This window comes from Littorina saxatilis, linkage group LG4 (assembly GCF_037325665.1).
Source record: "Littorina saxatilis isolate snail1 linkage group LG4, US_GU_Lsax_2.0, whole genome shotgun sequence".
Classification (NCBI taxonomy): domain Eukaryota; kingdom Metazoa; phylum Mollusca; class Gastropoda; order Littorinimorpha; family Littorinidae; genus Littorina; species Littorina saxatilis.
In genome coordinates this window covers 55701467-55716466 of record NC_090248.1, presented here as the reverse complement: position 1 = coordinate 55716466, position 15000 = coordinate 55701467, and the positions used below count along the sequence as shown (strand labels likewise).

At 40.1% G+C, this 15000-nt stretch overlaps 2 protein-coding genes across 2 annotated transcripts in view; both read right to left on the bottom strand.

Moving 5' to 3' along the window:
• LOC138965148 (chorion peroxidase-like) overlaps window positions 1-15000 on the bottom strand; it is a 276867-nt gene that overhangs the window by 231258 nt on the left and 30609 nt on the right. The gene's annotated exons all lie outside the window — the stretch shown is intronic.
• The window catches only part of LOC138965145 (receptor-type tyrosine-protein phosphatase T-like), a 33797-nt gene that overhangs the window by 16137 nt on the left and 2660 nt on the right, over window positions 1-15000 (bottom strand). The window contains exons 3-13 of the mRNA XM_070337268.1: window positions 13806-14045; window positions 12633-12833; window positions 12139-12234; window positions 8696-8833; window positions 8190-8321; window positions 6369-6506; window positions 4149-4280; window positions 3687-3824; window positions 3096-3227; window positions 1241-1378; window positions 472-580 (exon numbers count right to left, since the gene is read on the bottom strand). Coding sequence (XP_070193369.1) covers window positions 472-580; window positions 1241-1378; window positions 3096-3227; window positions 3687-3824; window positions 4149-4280; window positions 6369-6506; window positions 8190-8321; window positions 8696-8833; window positions 12139-12234; window positions 12633-12833; window positions 13806-14045 — 1594 coding nt within the window. The remainder of the gene's footprint in view (window positions 1-471; window positions 581-1240; window positions 1379-3095; window positions 3228-3686; window positions 3825-4148; window positions 4281-6368; window positions 6507-8189; window positions 8322-8695; window positions 8834-12138; window positions 12235-12632; window positions 12834-13805; window positions 14046-15000) is intronic.

Genomic DNA, 15000 nt, shown 5'->3' with positions numbered 1-15000 from the left:
CAACTTGTTTAATTCTTAACATCAATAGCTAACTAATTACGTAGTGATAATAAAATGAGATCTAATTATCTTATTTTTCATATTTACTAATGTGTCTGTTTTCTCGGTGACAGTAGACAGAATGCGTGTTTTGACTCATCGGACCTTATTAGGCTTGTAAACTAAGCTCTCCGCGCTCTACATATTAACTATGCATAAAGCCACACTTTTTAAACATCAATTACAAATACATTCTAACAAAATAACGTAACAATAAACGTACAGCAACACATTATCCCTTCATGGACAATACTATGCAATAGATGCACAACTCACAATACATCATGTACAATGAAGTACAGAAGTTTATTTAAAACAAAAGCCAGCATTAGCAGCTGATTGGCACAGGATTGGGTATAGGTAGGTTATTAGACAAAACTATGCAATCTGGTAGGCTCTCAATCACACAAAAACATCACTCGCTTACTGTACCTGACAACAAGAACACCAACGACAGCAGCAGCAACTACCACCAGCACAGCAACAATGGCGCCCCCGATGACACCTCCCTGGCTTGACGTTGCCTGGCTCTGTTCTGAGGCTGATGAAAACAAATTCACGAAAGAAAGGTAATTCTAGAAAGTTGCTTACGTGTGTGAATATGTCAAGGAAAAGCCGAATTCGCGGAATTGGCAACAATTTTGCCCATTTCGGGAAATTGGCAAAACGCTGCCAATTTCGCGAAATCGGCCGCGTTTTGCCCCAAAAGCGTTAAGGCTTCTAAAACTTGCCCATTTTGCGAAATTGGCAGCCAGTCCGTAACTTTTTGTGTCACTAAAATATTGCGTTTTCTGGTTTGTATGCTTTGTGTTGGTCTGTTTCCAGCATAACCCCGAACTCCGAAAATGCAGGAAAAACTATACTTGTTCCCATAACTTGCCTTAACTTCTCAATTGTTGCAATGTTTATTCATTCTAGCATTTAAGGTGTCCAAATGGGTAAGGTGTAAAAGCCTTTGGAAGCCTTTGTGCAGGAAAACACCGCACGGTCTCTAATGTTTGAATTATCGGTTCAGGAACAAAGGGAGGTCACGAATGTAAACTCTCATACTGGAAATAGTTCAGACAATAATGGTCTAACCCTAACCCTAACCAATTAGCCTCACACTAAACAAAACCTGCAATTAGGAAGCACCGATTCAAACGGAATATTTTATCTTCGCTGTAAACACATTGTTTATACAGTGAACAGGGATACCTACTTGTGTCACAGTACGGTGGTTGATACCCAGACGGACATCCATTAGGACAGTGTCCAGTGGTCTTGTCACACACATCGTTATCCGCACACGGACTGCACTGTTGTCTGCATCCATTGCCATGGTGACCGTCAACACACTCTGCACATTAGATCAAGCTCAAATGTTTATTCTGATACAGAGTTGTGTTTCTTTGCAGCTTAAAAGTAATTGTCTATTATTGTTCATTTGTTGACAACTGGTATTATTATCAAGTACTATTATCATACTGATATTAATACTTGTAATAAAGAAAGGTACTTCAGAATGTAAAGCTTTAGCACGTTCAATTTGAGTGATAACAACCTTAAATTGTTGTTTATCACAGTTATTATAATAATACTAATCTCTTATTGTTACTTTTGAAAATAATGAAATCATCAAATTATCGAGGTGTATTTTTCCTCAGTGTTCTGTCTGTCTGTCTGTCTGTCTGTCTGTCTGTCTGTCTGTCTGTCTGTCTGTCTGTCTGTCTGTCTGTCTCTCTCTCTCTCTCTCTCTCTCTCTCTCTCTCTCTCTCTCTCTCTCTCTCTCTCTCTCTCTCTCTCTCTCACACACACACACACTGAAAACATATTAAAACAAGTCGCGTAAGGCGAAATTACTACATTTAGTCAAGCTGTGGAACTCACAGAATGAAACTGAACGTAGTCCGCCGCTAGTGCAAAAGGCAGTGAAAGTGACGAGCCTGTTTGGCGCTGTAGCGGTTGCGCTGTGCTTCATAGCACGCTTTACTGTACCTCTCTTCGTTTTAACTTTCTGAGCGTGTTTTTAATCCAAACATAACATATCTATGTTTTTTGAAAAAGGAACCAACAAGAAATAAGATAAAATAGTTTTTAAAACGGCTTCGGAAATTTAATTTTAATCATTATTTTTATATTTTTAATTTTCAGAGCTTGTTTTTAATCCAAATGTAAGATATTTATATGTTTTTGGAATCAGAAAATTAATGAAAAATAAGATGAACGTAAATTTGGATCGATTTATAAAATTAATTTTTTTTTTACAATTTTCAGATTTTTAATGACCAAAGTCATTAATTAATTTTTAAGCCACCAAGCTGAAATGCAATACCGAAGTCCGGCCTTCGTCGAAGATTGCTTGGCCAAAATTTCAATCAATTTGTTTGAACAATGAGGGTGTGACAGTGCCGCCTCAACTTTTACAAAAAGCCGGATATGACGTCATCAAAGACATTTATCGAAAAAAATCAAAACAAATCCGGGGATATCATTCCCAGGAACTCTCATGTCAAATTTCATAAAGATCGGTCCAGTAGTTTAGTCTGAATCGCTCTACACACACACACAGACACACACACACACACACACACACACACACACACACACACACACACACACACACACACACACACACACACACACACACACACATACACCACGACCCTCGTCTCGATTCCCCCTCTATGTTAAAACATTTAGTCAAAACTTGACTAAATGTAAAAATCAGCTCTTCTACTTTAATATTTACGGGCCGATGACTTTACAGTAAACCATTTCTGAGAGTTCTGAGTTCTCTCTCTCTCTCTCTCTCTCTCTCTCTCTCTCTCTCTCTCTCTCTCTCTCTCTCTCTCTCTCTCTCTCTCTCTCTCTCTCTCTCTCTCTCTCTATTTCTCTCTCTATTTCTCTCTCTCTTTTTCTATCTATCTCTCGCTCTCTCTCTCTCTCTCACACACACACACACACACACTGAAAACATATTAAAAAATCAGCTCTTCTACCTTAATATCTAGGAATATCAAAACTGTATTAATATATCAGTATTTCAGAGAAAAAAATGGAGAAATGATCAGTACCTGTGCAAAATGGAAGAGCAAAGTTGCCCTCGCAGGCCTGACAGGAACCGTTGAAGACGTTACAGGCAGCAGAGTTCTCACACCGACCACACTGTTCTCTGCAGTTCTCACCGTATGTCTTGTTCTCACACGCTACAGAAGACATTAAGCAGTAATGATAGAGTACATGGGTCTACACAAATTGTATTTGCAAACAAGAAACACCTTGCGAAAAGTAAACGTATCCATGAATCATCAGTTTGTCTGTATCCCATCAAACGTATTTTGAGGCATTTGATCCAGATCCTGATTAGTATTCATGGAATTACACATCAGAACGCGGACGTATAGTTTCTACAGTTTTCTAAAATCGTTCTGAAACAGTACTTCCCCACGCATTCTAGCTGATTTGCATGCAGATTCGTATTACTTAAACTGAATGTTAGTAATAACTTGATATGCGTGAAGCTTTCATGTTTTGCTGAAGTTGTAAATGTGGTAAAAAAAAGTTAGGGCAAGTTGTAAATGTAGTTAAACAAATCAACAACAACAAAAACACGCAAGAACCATTTAGTGAAAGGAAGAAAAAAAACATCAAGATGTTTTACTCACTGTGTAGACAGTGTGGTAGTTGATACCCAGGCTGACACACGCCAGGACAGTGTCCAGTGATTTTTTCACACACAGTGTTGTCCGAACATTGACCACACTCGATGCTGCAGTCAGCACCGAAGTAGCCGTCCATACACTCTGATTATTTTAAAAATACAGTTTTGTTTGGTTACTCTCTTTATGAATTTCGAAAGCAGTTCTACCACACACAAACTCAGATAAATGTACTGTTAACAATTATGCAGACCTGTCTTTGCATTGAGTCTCTTAGACTTATTAGATTATGATTACAAGTCAAAACTGTCAGCGTGTACTACTGTCTGGTCTATCTCAGGAAAACAATGGGATACTTATCATCTGCACTCGAAGCAATGAAAGATAATGAATGAATGCATGGCAGTGCTTATTTCAAAATAACGCGAACTTGGTATTAACGCTGCAGGGATTAAATCGTTTCCATACCTGTGCATAAAGGAAGAGAAAAGTTGCCCTCGCAGGCCCGACAGGTGGCGTTGAAGACGTTACAGTAATCAGAGTTCTCACACCGACCACACCGTTCACTGCAGTTCTCACCGTACGTCTTGTTCGAACACACTAAAATGAGAAATGTAAACGACACAGAACTGTACAATGAGACGACAACGGCGCTATACGTGTTTGAAGCTGATTTAACAATATTTGCAATGTGATTTTCTCGCCAAAGTAACTATATTGCTCACGAGCCTGTTTTATACAATTCATTTCTAGAATGTGTTTTATGTAGTACGTACATTCCGTTACGGCGCCTACACGTTTACACGCGGATATTTATGATGTAATGTCAATGTGCACACTCTATTAGCTACACCTAAGTAAAGCTTTTCTTTTTTATTGTGCTTCTTGGTGTGCGCTGCATTCACCATGCTCAATAAAGGCACAGTCCTTCGGCCGTATAAAAAACGCTGGGGCTGGACCCGAGTACTCTTCAGACTGGCTCGCTCCCCCAGTATGAAAGTTTTTGTCTTGTGCACGTGGATTTAAAAAAAACAATATTTATTTTACACAATTAAAAAAATTATTAGAGTAAAATAAAACATTAAAACGTTCATAATAAACAAAAGTAAACAAGAATTAAAATAAAATAAAAAATGTGACCGCCCATGCCGGGAATCAAACCCGGATCACTTGGATTTAAAAAAAAATTTTTTTTAATTTATTTTACACAATTAAAAAAACTATTAGAGTAAAATAAAACATTAAAACGTTCATAATAAACAATAGTAAACAAGAATTAAAAAAAAAAAATAGACCGCCCATGCCGGGAATCGAACCCGGCTCACTTTGGCCATAGACTCTCTCGTGCTCTCTGTCTTTCTTTCACCGAGACCAATAGTTTCTTTGCCGAGACCAAATCCCCACCCGTCGGCTGTCTTGCAAATCATGCTTTTCTCGTCACTGCGTGACGTGTTCGGCTCAGCCGCCCAAGTCTCCCCTTTAGTTCAGTGACTGGCTGTTCGCAAAGCGACCAGCCTCCCACCGCAAAAACTCCCCCCGTTAAGAGTCGTTTTTGTGGAATATTTCGCATTTAGGTCCCAGGTAACATTATGAAGTTTTAATACGATCAATCGGACCTATTATCAAGTTAGTGTATCAACTTTTGAAAGAACTGCGCCTAGTAGTTTCCCAGCAATAAGCTGTTAAGTCGAGACAGACAGACACACACACACACACAGATACACACACAGACAGACACACAATTAAAGTCTGCTGGACCCTCCTACTGCGTACTCGGGGATAAAAAACATTATGTTCAACATCTTAGGGCTGGCCGGGCTTTTACATGTAATAACGTCATCCTTTAACTTGGACACGTGACATCCTAACATCCACATCCTGAATGCTTTCCGTGCAGATTTTATTTTACAATCGAATGCCATAAAAGCCAATCGTGTCAGTCTGCAAAATGAATTCATCAACAACTTAATTCCCACTCAACACATGGAGCAGTTGATGTTGATTAAGGACTGGGTGGCCGAGTGGTAACGCACTTGCGCTCGGAAGCGAGAGGTTGCGAGTTCGACCCTGGGTCAGGGCGTTAGCAATTTTCTCCCCCCCCCCTTTCCTAACCTAGGTGGTGGGTTCAAGTGCTAGTCTTTCGGATGAGACGAAAAACCGAGGTCCCTTCGTGTACACTACATTGGGGTGTGCACGTTAAAGATCCCACGATTGACAAAAGGGTCTTTCCTGGCAAAATTGTATAGGCATAGATAAAAATGTCCACCAAAATACCCGTGTGACTTGGAATAATAGGCCGTGAAAAGTAGGATATGCGCCGAAATGGCTGCGATCTGCTGGCCGATGTGAATGCGTGATGTATTGTGTAAACAAATTCCATCTCACACGGCATAAATAAATCCCTGCGCCTTGAATATGTGCGCGATATAAATTGCATAAAAATAAAAATTAAAAAAAATAAAAATAAAAAAATCCCTGCGCTTAGAACTGTACCCACGGAATACGCGCGATATAAGCCTCATATTGATTGATTGATTGACTTGTTTGTGTTCAAGGCGAAGGGTGGTCTTATCCCATGTGAAATTCGTGGCACATCTTAAGTAGTGAGCAGAACTTCACGGGAAGAACTGTGCCGTAACAAAAAGTCATTTTAATGAACAAATACAATATCGTGTATCACGTGCTCACATTGATCACACCATGGAGGTTGAAACCCGGGCGGACATCCATTGGGACAGCGTCCAGTGACCTTGTCACACACTTTGTCGTCCGCACACAGACCGCACTGTACGTTGCACTCAGCACCGAAGTAGCCGTCCACACACTCTGATTAGTAGAAGAACACAGTATAAGTTATTTCTATTAAGCTGACCGTTAGCAACAGATAACAGACACGAATAAGAAATGGATATCAACACGAACCGGTGGAAATGTAAGTTCTCACACAACTATTGCACACAATAAACAATAGTGAACATGCATTTTCATTTATTTGCCTTTTTTTGGTCCAAGACAGGTTACCCGGTTATGAATCAATGTCAAACAGTAAGACAGTTACCTAAAATAATTGTGATGTTAATTAAGATACGCAATTTCATGTGATTCTGTATCACTCTGACCATGCAATTTTCAAACAAGCGTTACTCAGAAAGTGGTTGGTGCCTTGTCATTATGTGTACCCACCAACCGACAAAATTAACTTTTTTTAAGAACTTCTACCAGGTAAAACGTATCCTTAAACAGATGTTTTAAAAAGAATTCACCCATAAAAATCAAAAGTTTACTTTGTCTTGTTACGTTTAAGAATAATAAACAAAAACTGTCCCGGCAAAACCTTTCAACGTTTAACAGGTCACCTAAGATCAATACTGGTTGTCCAAACTAGTCACATAATGTACTAAAATGTTATACACGTGGTTTTGTAAGTTGATATCTTTTAAAAACAGTTTTACTCAAAATTGATATAAATGTCGATGTCCCGTGTTTTGTTATAAGCATCTTAGGTAAATTCGAGTCGTTTGGATTAATTTTTATTCACAAACCAGTGAAGAAACTGTATAAAAATAGTTATTAATGGTGTGCCACATGGTGTTCATAAGTAGCGAAAATATGCGGTGAAAAACAAACCATCTAGCATTATGACGCAAATATCACTTTACAATTAACTTACAGTTAACAATCACATCCAGCATTGTTGAGGTTATTTTTTGTGTCATTCAGCCATTCGGACATTTGGAACATAAGTGACAGCTTTTCCAAAAGACATCTTTAGAGTCACCTGTGAGTTTTTGTGTTGAGTCAGTTTTATAACATATGAAACGTTAAACATATTTTATCCTACATAGGTCAGAGAGACCACTCATGAGATAACAATTAATATTGTTCAAACCACACGTATGTTTATCATGTAAATGAGGTCGTGTCAAACTTGTCTGGCAGGGACCTGCATTTTGAAAGCTTATGATGCCAAAGTCACCGAGACAAACGTCATCATGGAAACACTTTTGCTCCTGATGTGTCCCTGGAAGCATCTTAAATTTGGACGCCTCGACTGCGGGACGTTTTGAGTAAAATACACGTATGTACAGTTTGTAGGATAACAAAAATACGACATGGCTTGCTGTGTCGTACCAGATTTACACGAGTTGCTTTTTCAAATATTGAAAAGCTCGCTTTCGCTCGCAGTTCAATATTTGTATAAAGCAACTCGTGTAAATCTGGTACGACACAGTAAGTCATGTAGTATTCTGTATGTTCTCTTAGCTGAAACTTCATCATGCGACACATCTCATATCTGAAGTGTTAACCATCTTAAACCGTTTTTGTTTTTTCATCGCAACATTACCTTTTTGTTCTTGTTTGTAATGAAAGAACAGTGCTATGTAAAGCGCAAACACCTCCTACTAGAGGCATGTCCGTTCTTATGTGCAGTCGCGACGAACAGGTAACTCTGAAAAGTATGTAAAACTTAAGTAAAGCATTGTTGAACGAAATCCAGCTTCTCCTTACCTGTGCACGATGGAAGATCAAAGTTTCCATCACAGGCCTGACAGGAACCGTTGAAGACGTTACAGTCAGTGGAGTTCTCACATCGTCCACACTGTTCTGTACAGTTGTCACCGTATGTCTTGTTCTCACATGCTGTTTAGAGATAGTATCTTAAGTTGAAAAAGGTATTATATTAAGCCACGTATTCAAAGTAGAAAACAAGGAATGCCGTACATACAAAATATTCGCTTGAACAAATATGTTCTGATACTGCTACTGCTGCTATTTTCTGCTGCTCCTGCTGCTTTTACAACTTTAAAAACAGTTATGTTTGAAGATTACTTTTTCAGTGAACACTTACTTTTCAGATATACACTAAGTATACAGTCTTTTGATTTACCTTGAGACTCTCTCTCTCTCTCTCTTTCTCTCTCTCTCTCTCTCTCTCTCTCTCTCTCTCTCTCTCTCTCTCTCTCTCTCTCTCTTTCTCTCTCTCTCTCACTCATTTGTTTTTTCTCGTTACTTACTGTCATTGCACACGGGCGGCTGGTACCCTGCTTCACACCCACGTGGACAATGTCCGTTACCACCGTCACACACTTCCATCTGTAGACACTGACCACACCTCTCTTTACACGAAGCTCCGTAGTAGCCGTCCATACAACCTGCGAACAGCACAGATTTGAAGAAACGGTTCATTTCCATGCATTATGGCTGTTGCGCTGAAGTCAAAAATGATATGACCTTGGTTTCAATAAAAAAAAACTGTGCGGAACGATATGACAGTGTTATGTCTTGACGTTGACTGTCAATAGAGAGCGAGGAAGAGAGGTGAGGGCAAGCGAGGGAGTGAAACAGACTGAGAGAGAGAGAGAGAGAGAGAGAGAGAGAGAGAGAGAGAGAGAGAGAGAGAGAGAGAGAGAGAGAGAGAGAGAGAGAGAGAGAGAGAGAGAGATTTTCTTTATTTGGTGTTAAACGTCTTTTTCAAACACGAAGGTTATATCGCGACGGGGAAAGGGGGAGATGGGATAGAGCCACTTGTCAATTGTTTCTTGTTCACAAAAGCACTAATCAAACATTTGCTCCAGGGGCTTGCAACGTAGTACAATATAATTATTACCTTACTGGGAGAATGCAAGTTTCCAGTACAAAGGACTTAACATTTCTTACATACTGCTTGACTAAAATCTTTACAAAAATTGACTATATTCTATACAGGAAACACTTAACAAGGGTAAAAGGAGAAACAGAATCCGTTAGTCGCCTCTTACGACATGCTGGGGAGCATCGGGTAAATTCTTCCCCTAACCCGCGGGGGGAGAGAGGGAGAGAGAGAGCGGGAGAGAGAGAGAGAGAGAGAGAGAGAGAGAGAGAGAGAGAGAGAGAGAGAGAGAGAGAGAGAGAGAGAGAGAGAGAGAGGTCAGCAGAGGGATAGAGAGGGGGAGAGAGAGAGCGATAGAGGTGAGCTAGAGGAGGGAGAGAGGGAGAGAGAGAAAGTCAGGAGAGTTACAGGAAGAGAGAATTGAATTGAATTGAATTGAATTGAATTGAATTGAATTGAATTGAATTGAATTGAATTGAATTGAACTTTATTTTACAAGAATAAAGGTTTAATGCTTGTCCTTTTCTTACGATCTGCCCTTGGGACGCATAGACACACAATAATTATTATATAATTAAAAAAATAAAAAATAAAAAAAAGTTAACCAACAAAAGGAGGTCGGAAAACGTGATAATAAAGATGACGATGATGATGATGATGACGATAATGATGATGATAATGATGATGATGATGATAAAGATGAGGCATGAAGATCATACATATGTGGTTATTCATAAAATCAAATGCATACTATGCAGGTAATTATATATACAAGCTGGTGGCAATCGAACATGTAGCAATAGAGTAACAAAAATATGTTCAGAATATACAATGCACAGCATATTTTTGACGTAATACTAAGTTTGGTAAGTCAAAAGGCGTTAAACTACTCAGACATTAAGTGGTTTTTTACACATTTTTTAAAACTTTTTAATGACTTTAGGTGCTTAAAGGATGATGGAAGTGAATTCCAAACTGAAGTACCCGAAAAAGCAAGACTGGTCTTATACAGGTCAATTCGTGGAATTGGTGGGATCAAGTTGACCGACCCATATCTGTGGGTAGCTTTATTAAATAATGATGTAATGTAAATCGGCACTTTACCGTGATACAATTTATGCATGAAAATGGCTTTGTTTAACTTGAGATGCTTTTCCAGTGGAAGAAAGTTAAGCATTTTTAATTTCATATCTGTTGAGGCATTATCCTTTACGATGAGTTTGGCCGAGCGACGATAGAGAGAGTCTAACTTTTTCAAGTGGACATCACTGCTGCCATCCCAGAGCGTCGAAACATAATTAATGTGAGGCATTACATGAGCATGGTGGAACATTTCCAGAGTCCTTCTGTCGGTATATTGCTTTAACTTGGATAGGAGGAAAACGTTCTTGGCTACTTTCTTGCAAATATGCTGTATTTGTGCCTGCCACTTGAATTCACAATCAAGAATTACCCCTAAAACGCGATGCTGTTGAACTTGTTCAATTGATTGCGTACCAATAGTAAGATTTAGTTTGAGTGGAGAAATCTGATGTTTTTGTCTGGTTGCAATTACCATACTTTTAGTTTTTATTGGATGGACAAGCATAGCATTAGCACTACACCAGTTATTTACATCGTTTAAAGCTGTTTGAAGGGAGGACTCTATTACTGTAACAGACTTTCCACTTGAGTGAAGAGAAGAATCGTCAGCAAAAAAATCACTTCTTACATTACTGTCAGAAATGTGCAGTGGCAGATCATTGATATACAGACAGAACAAGATCGGCCCAAGCACTGACCCTTGAGGCACCCCGCATTTCACAGTCTCCTCAGTAGATATTTTACAGTTTAGGGCAGTATATTGAGATCTGTCCTGTAAATAGGAAGCAAAAAAGTTACACACTGAACTGTTTCTGAGATACAACTGTAATTTCTTCAGTAAAATTGAATGATCAACAAGATCAAACGCTTTTTTAAAGTCGAGAAACACAGCACCACTGATTTCAGATCGGTTTGTTGCAGACAACCAGGTGTCGCATAGCGTGGTAAGGGCGCTGTGACAAGAGTGATTTGTTCGAAAACCAGATTGAAATTGATGGACAAGGTTTCTGCTTTCTATGTACGCGAGCAAATGTTTGTGAATATGTTTTTCCAATGGTTTGGATAAAATGGGTAATAAGGAAATGGGTCTAAAATTATTTGGGTCGGATAAATTTCCGCCTTTATGGAGTGGAATTACTTTTGCTCTTTTTAGTAAACTAGGTACAGTATTTTGCTTTATGCAGAGATTATACGCATAGGTGAGTGGCTCCACAATATATGGTAGAGCTAATTTGGCCAAGTAAGGAGGAATCTTGTCAGGACCCATGGACTTTTTATTCTCAAGGCCTTCTAGCGCCTTACCTACCTCATGCACTGCCATGTCTGGAATAGTAAAAAAATCGTCCGGTTTACATTTGTCATTGCAAAAATCATGTAATTTTGTGAGAGAGACTTCAAGGTCAGAATCAGGACTGTCGCATTTTGCAGATTCATTTAGCCTATTGGCAAGGGACAAAAAATGGTTATTAAAATCTTCAGGGGAGATGGTTGTGGCAGACCGATTTGAGTTCTGTTTAGATTTACCTAATATGTTATTAACAGCACGCCAAACAGTTGCAATATCTTTCTTGTCCTCGATTAATGTATTAAAGTAATTTGCTTTTGCTTGACGTGTTAATTCTGTCACTTTATTCCTTTGTTTCTTAAAATCAGACTTCGGCAGAGGGAGAGAGAGAGAGGCAGAGAGAGAGAGAGTTGGGGGAAGGAGGAGAGAGAAAGAGATAGAGAGAAAGAGAATGAAAGAGAGACACTCTGTGAGAAACCTTTGGAAACTTAGGAAATTACCATTCGGGCAGGTACCAAAGTGGTTATCACAGGTAACGTTGTTGTGACAGTGACACTGCTCGCTGCAGTCTGGACCAAACAGTCCTGGCTTACACACTGAAACACAACCACCACGAATGAGGCACCGCCACCTGTACCGTATTACTTGTGTTACTTTGTTCTTCCGTTGATGCCCGGGTTTGAGTTGTACACTGTCAAAAAAAAAATTATTTCTAAAAGCATGGTTGGCACAGTAATAATTGCCATTTTTTAGACAAATAAAATTCTGCTACCCCTGCATACAATGTTTATTTCAGAGACATCTTAAGTAATCATTTAATTATTTAGATATGTATCGTCATTTTCCGGGTTTTAACCAAAAAACGAATGTGATAAAGTGTTCAATTAATTCGGCAACCAGTCAAATTACAGCTGAATATATTGTCTGAAATGTTGTTCCTGAGAAAGTGATACAGAATATATAATGAAAAAAGAACATGGTGAAAGAGTCTCACCCCAAATCTGTACTTCACAAAAATTGATTAACTTTGTGTTGCTGTCAGTGCTGCCGTTCTTGTACATCTTGACGAACTGGCCTGTCAGTGGGGTGTCACAGGTAATGGTGGAGATCAGGCCATAGGTTACTCCGGCAGACGGCAGGCTTTTGCAAATGTTGTTGTCAACTGAGATCGATATTGCCGCCAACCGTGTTGTGTCTGAAACCATCAAAAGAAGTGACATCCAGAAAGTGTGAGGGTCACCTCAGTCACAGGCTTCTAACTCAAACAGTTTTAACTCTTTTCTAAAACGGTTTCCACCACTGGACAAATGACAAATTCTGTAGGAGAATGTAAAAATATGAAAATCATGCAAAGGTGGCATGCGACTCATTCCGTGGTGGATTTAGTCTTGAGTCTTGAATAAGCAATGAAATGAGGATGAAAGTCGCTTGTTCATTTCAATGGTTTTTTTATTCTCGCAGGTTCCAGGAGACTAGTTCCGCATAATCCTCAATTATTCTATTACACATGTCGTATGCATTTAGATGGGGCGGGGATATAGCTCAGTTGGTAGTGCGCTGGATTTGTATTCAGTTGGCCGCTGTCAGCGTGAGTTCGATCCCAGGTTCGGCGGAAATTTATTTCACAGAGTCAACTTTGTGTGCAGACTCTCTTCGGTGTCCGAAACCCCCCCCCCCCCCCCCCCCCCCCCCCCGTGTAAACTACATTGGGTGTGCACGTTAAAGATCCCACGATTGACAAAAGGGTCTTTCCTGGCAAAATTGCTTAGGCAAAGTTAATAATTGTCTACCTATACCCGTGTGGCTTGGAATAATAGGCCGTGAAAGGTAAATATGCGCCGAGATGGCTGCAATCTACTGGGCTTATATAAAATTCCATCTCACACGGCATCATTGCAGAGCGCCTAGAACTGTACCCACGGAATATGCGCGATATAAGCCTCATATTGATTGATTGATTGATTGAAATCACTAACTTCCCTTATGATCAGATCTTTTAACGGCGCCCTGCTCCATTTCTCGTCAACAAGCAAGATTGTCCCCTCTCATCATCTTTCGGCATCTCAACCATTTTATGGTGCATAATAGTTGCTGGTCGTCAAGAGTATCAAAACCACACAATTACAGTCATTCGAAGATAAGAAGAATGAATGAAGCTATAACATACGTTGTTCCCGGTTGTAGATGATGATGTCAGTGATGGTGTAGTTGTCACCCAGGTCCACCTGCCACCATGCATTGTCGTCGTCATCCCTAGTGTGTACACAGTTGGTTCCGGGCGGTTTTACAGGTTCCATGGTGTGTCCAGTTCTGCCGTTGACCGCTGCGCATGCCGGTCCTGAAGTTCCGTACTTAGCGTCGCCGTACCGGGAGCTGATACTTGCTGGTTTACCGTACGCCACATTTTCTGCGTCAAAACAGAACATTGACGAATTACGAATACTCATGGCATGTGTTATCCAGTATGTGTCTATGTTTCCTTCTCGATCTGTGTGTGTCGGTCTGTGTGTGTGTGTGTGTGTGTGTGTGTGTGTGTGTGTGTGTGTGTGTGTGTGTGTGTGTGTGTGTGTGTGTGTGTGTCTGTATGTCTGTCTGTTGGTAGAGCACTGGACTTGTGATCGGAAGGTCGCAGGATCGAATTCGGGCCGGGACGGACACGGGTCAACTTTATGTGCAGACCCAGAGACGGAAGCCATGTCCCACCCCCGTGTCATCACAATGGCACGTAAAAGACCTCGGTCATTCTGCCATAAGTGCAGGTGGCTGAATACACCCAAACACGCAGACACCTGGGTAGCGCGACTCCGTTGCTGCTGGCTTTCCACTGGGAGGAAGCGACCCGAATTTCCCAGCGATGGGACAATGGAGTAATGAAATGAAAATGTCTGTCTGTCTGTCTGTCTGTCTGTCTGTCTGTCTGTCTGTCTGTCTGTCTCTCTCTCTCTCTCTCTCTCTCTCTCTCTCTCTCTCTCATTTCAATGTTCTATCATGCATTATGTATTCGTATAGGTAATGGTGTAATTAGTAATACTGTATGATTGCGATTGACAATTGCCATTTTATTGTCTTTATTTTTATGTCTTAGTTTAGCAGGGACAGATTGTAAGACTAGGCGTGAGCCTAAAATCTCCATCCTTGAGTAATAAAGTTCGTTTGTTCGTTCGTTCGTTCGTTCTCTCTCTCTCTCTCTCTCTCTCTCTCTCTCTCTCTCTCTCTCTCTCTCTCTCTCTCTCTCTCTCTCTCTCTCTCTCTCTCTCTCTCTCTCTCTCTCTCTCTCTCTCTCTCTCTCTCTCTCTCTCTCTCTCTGACGTAGTTCTATTTCCATGATTTAGTAATGCTAACAGCAGCCAAGCTTCAATTTA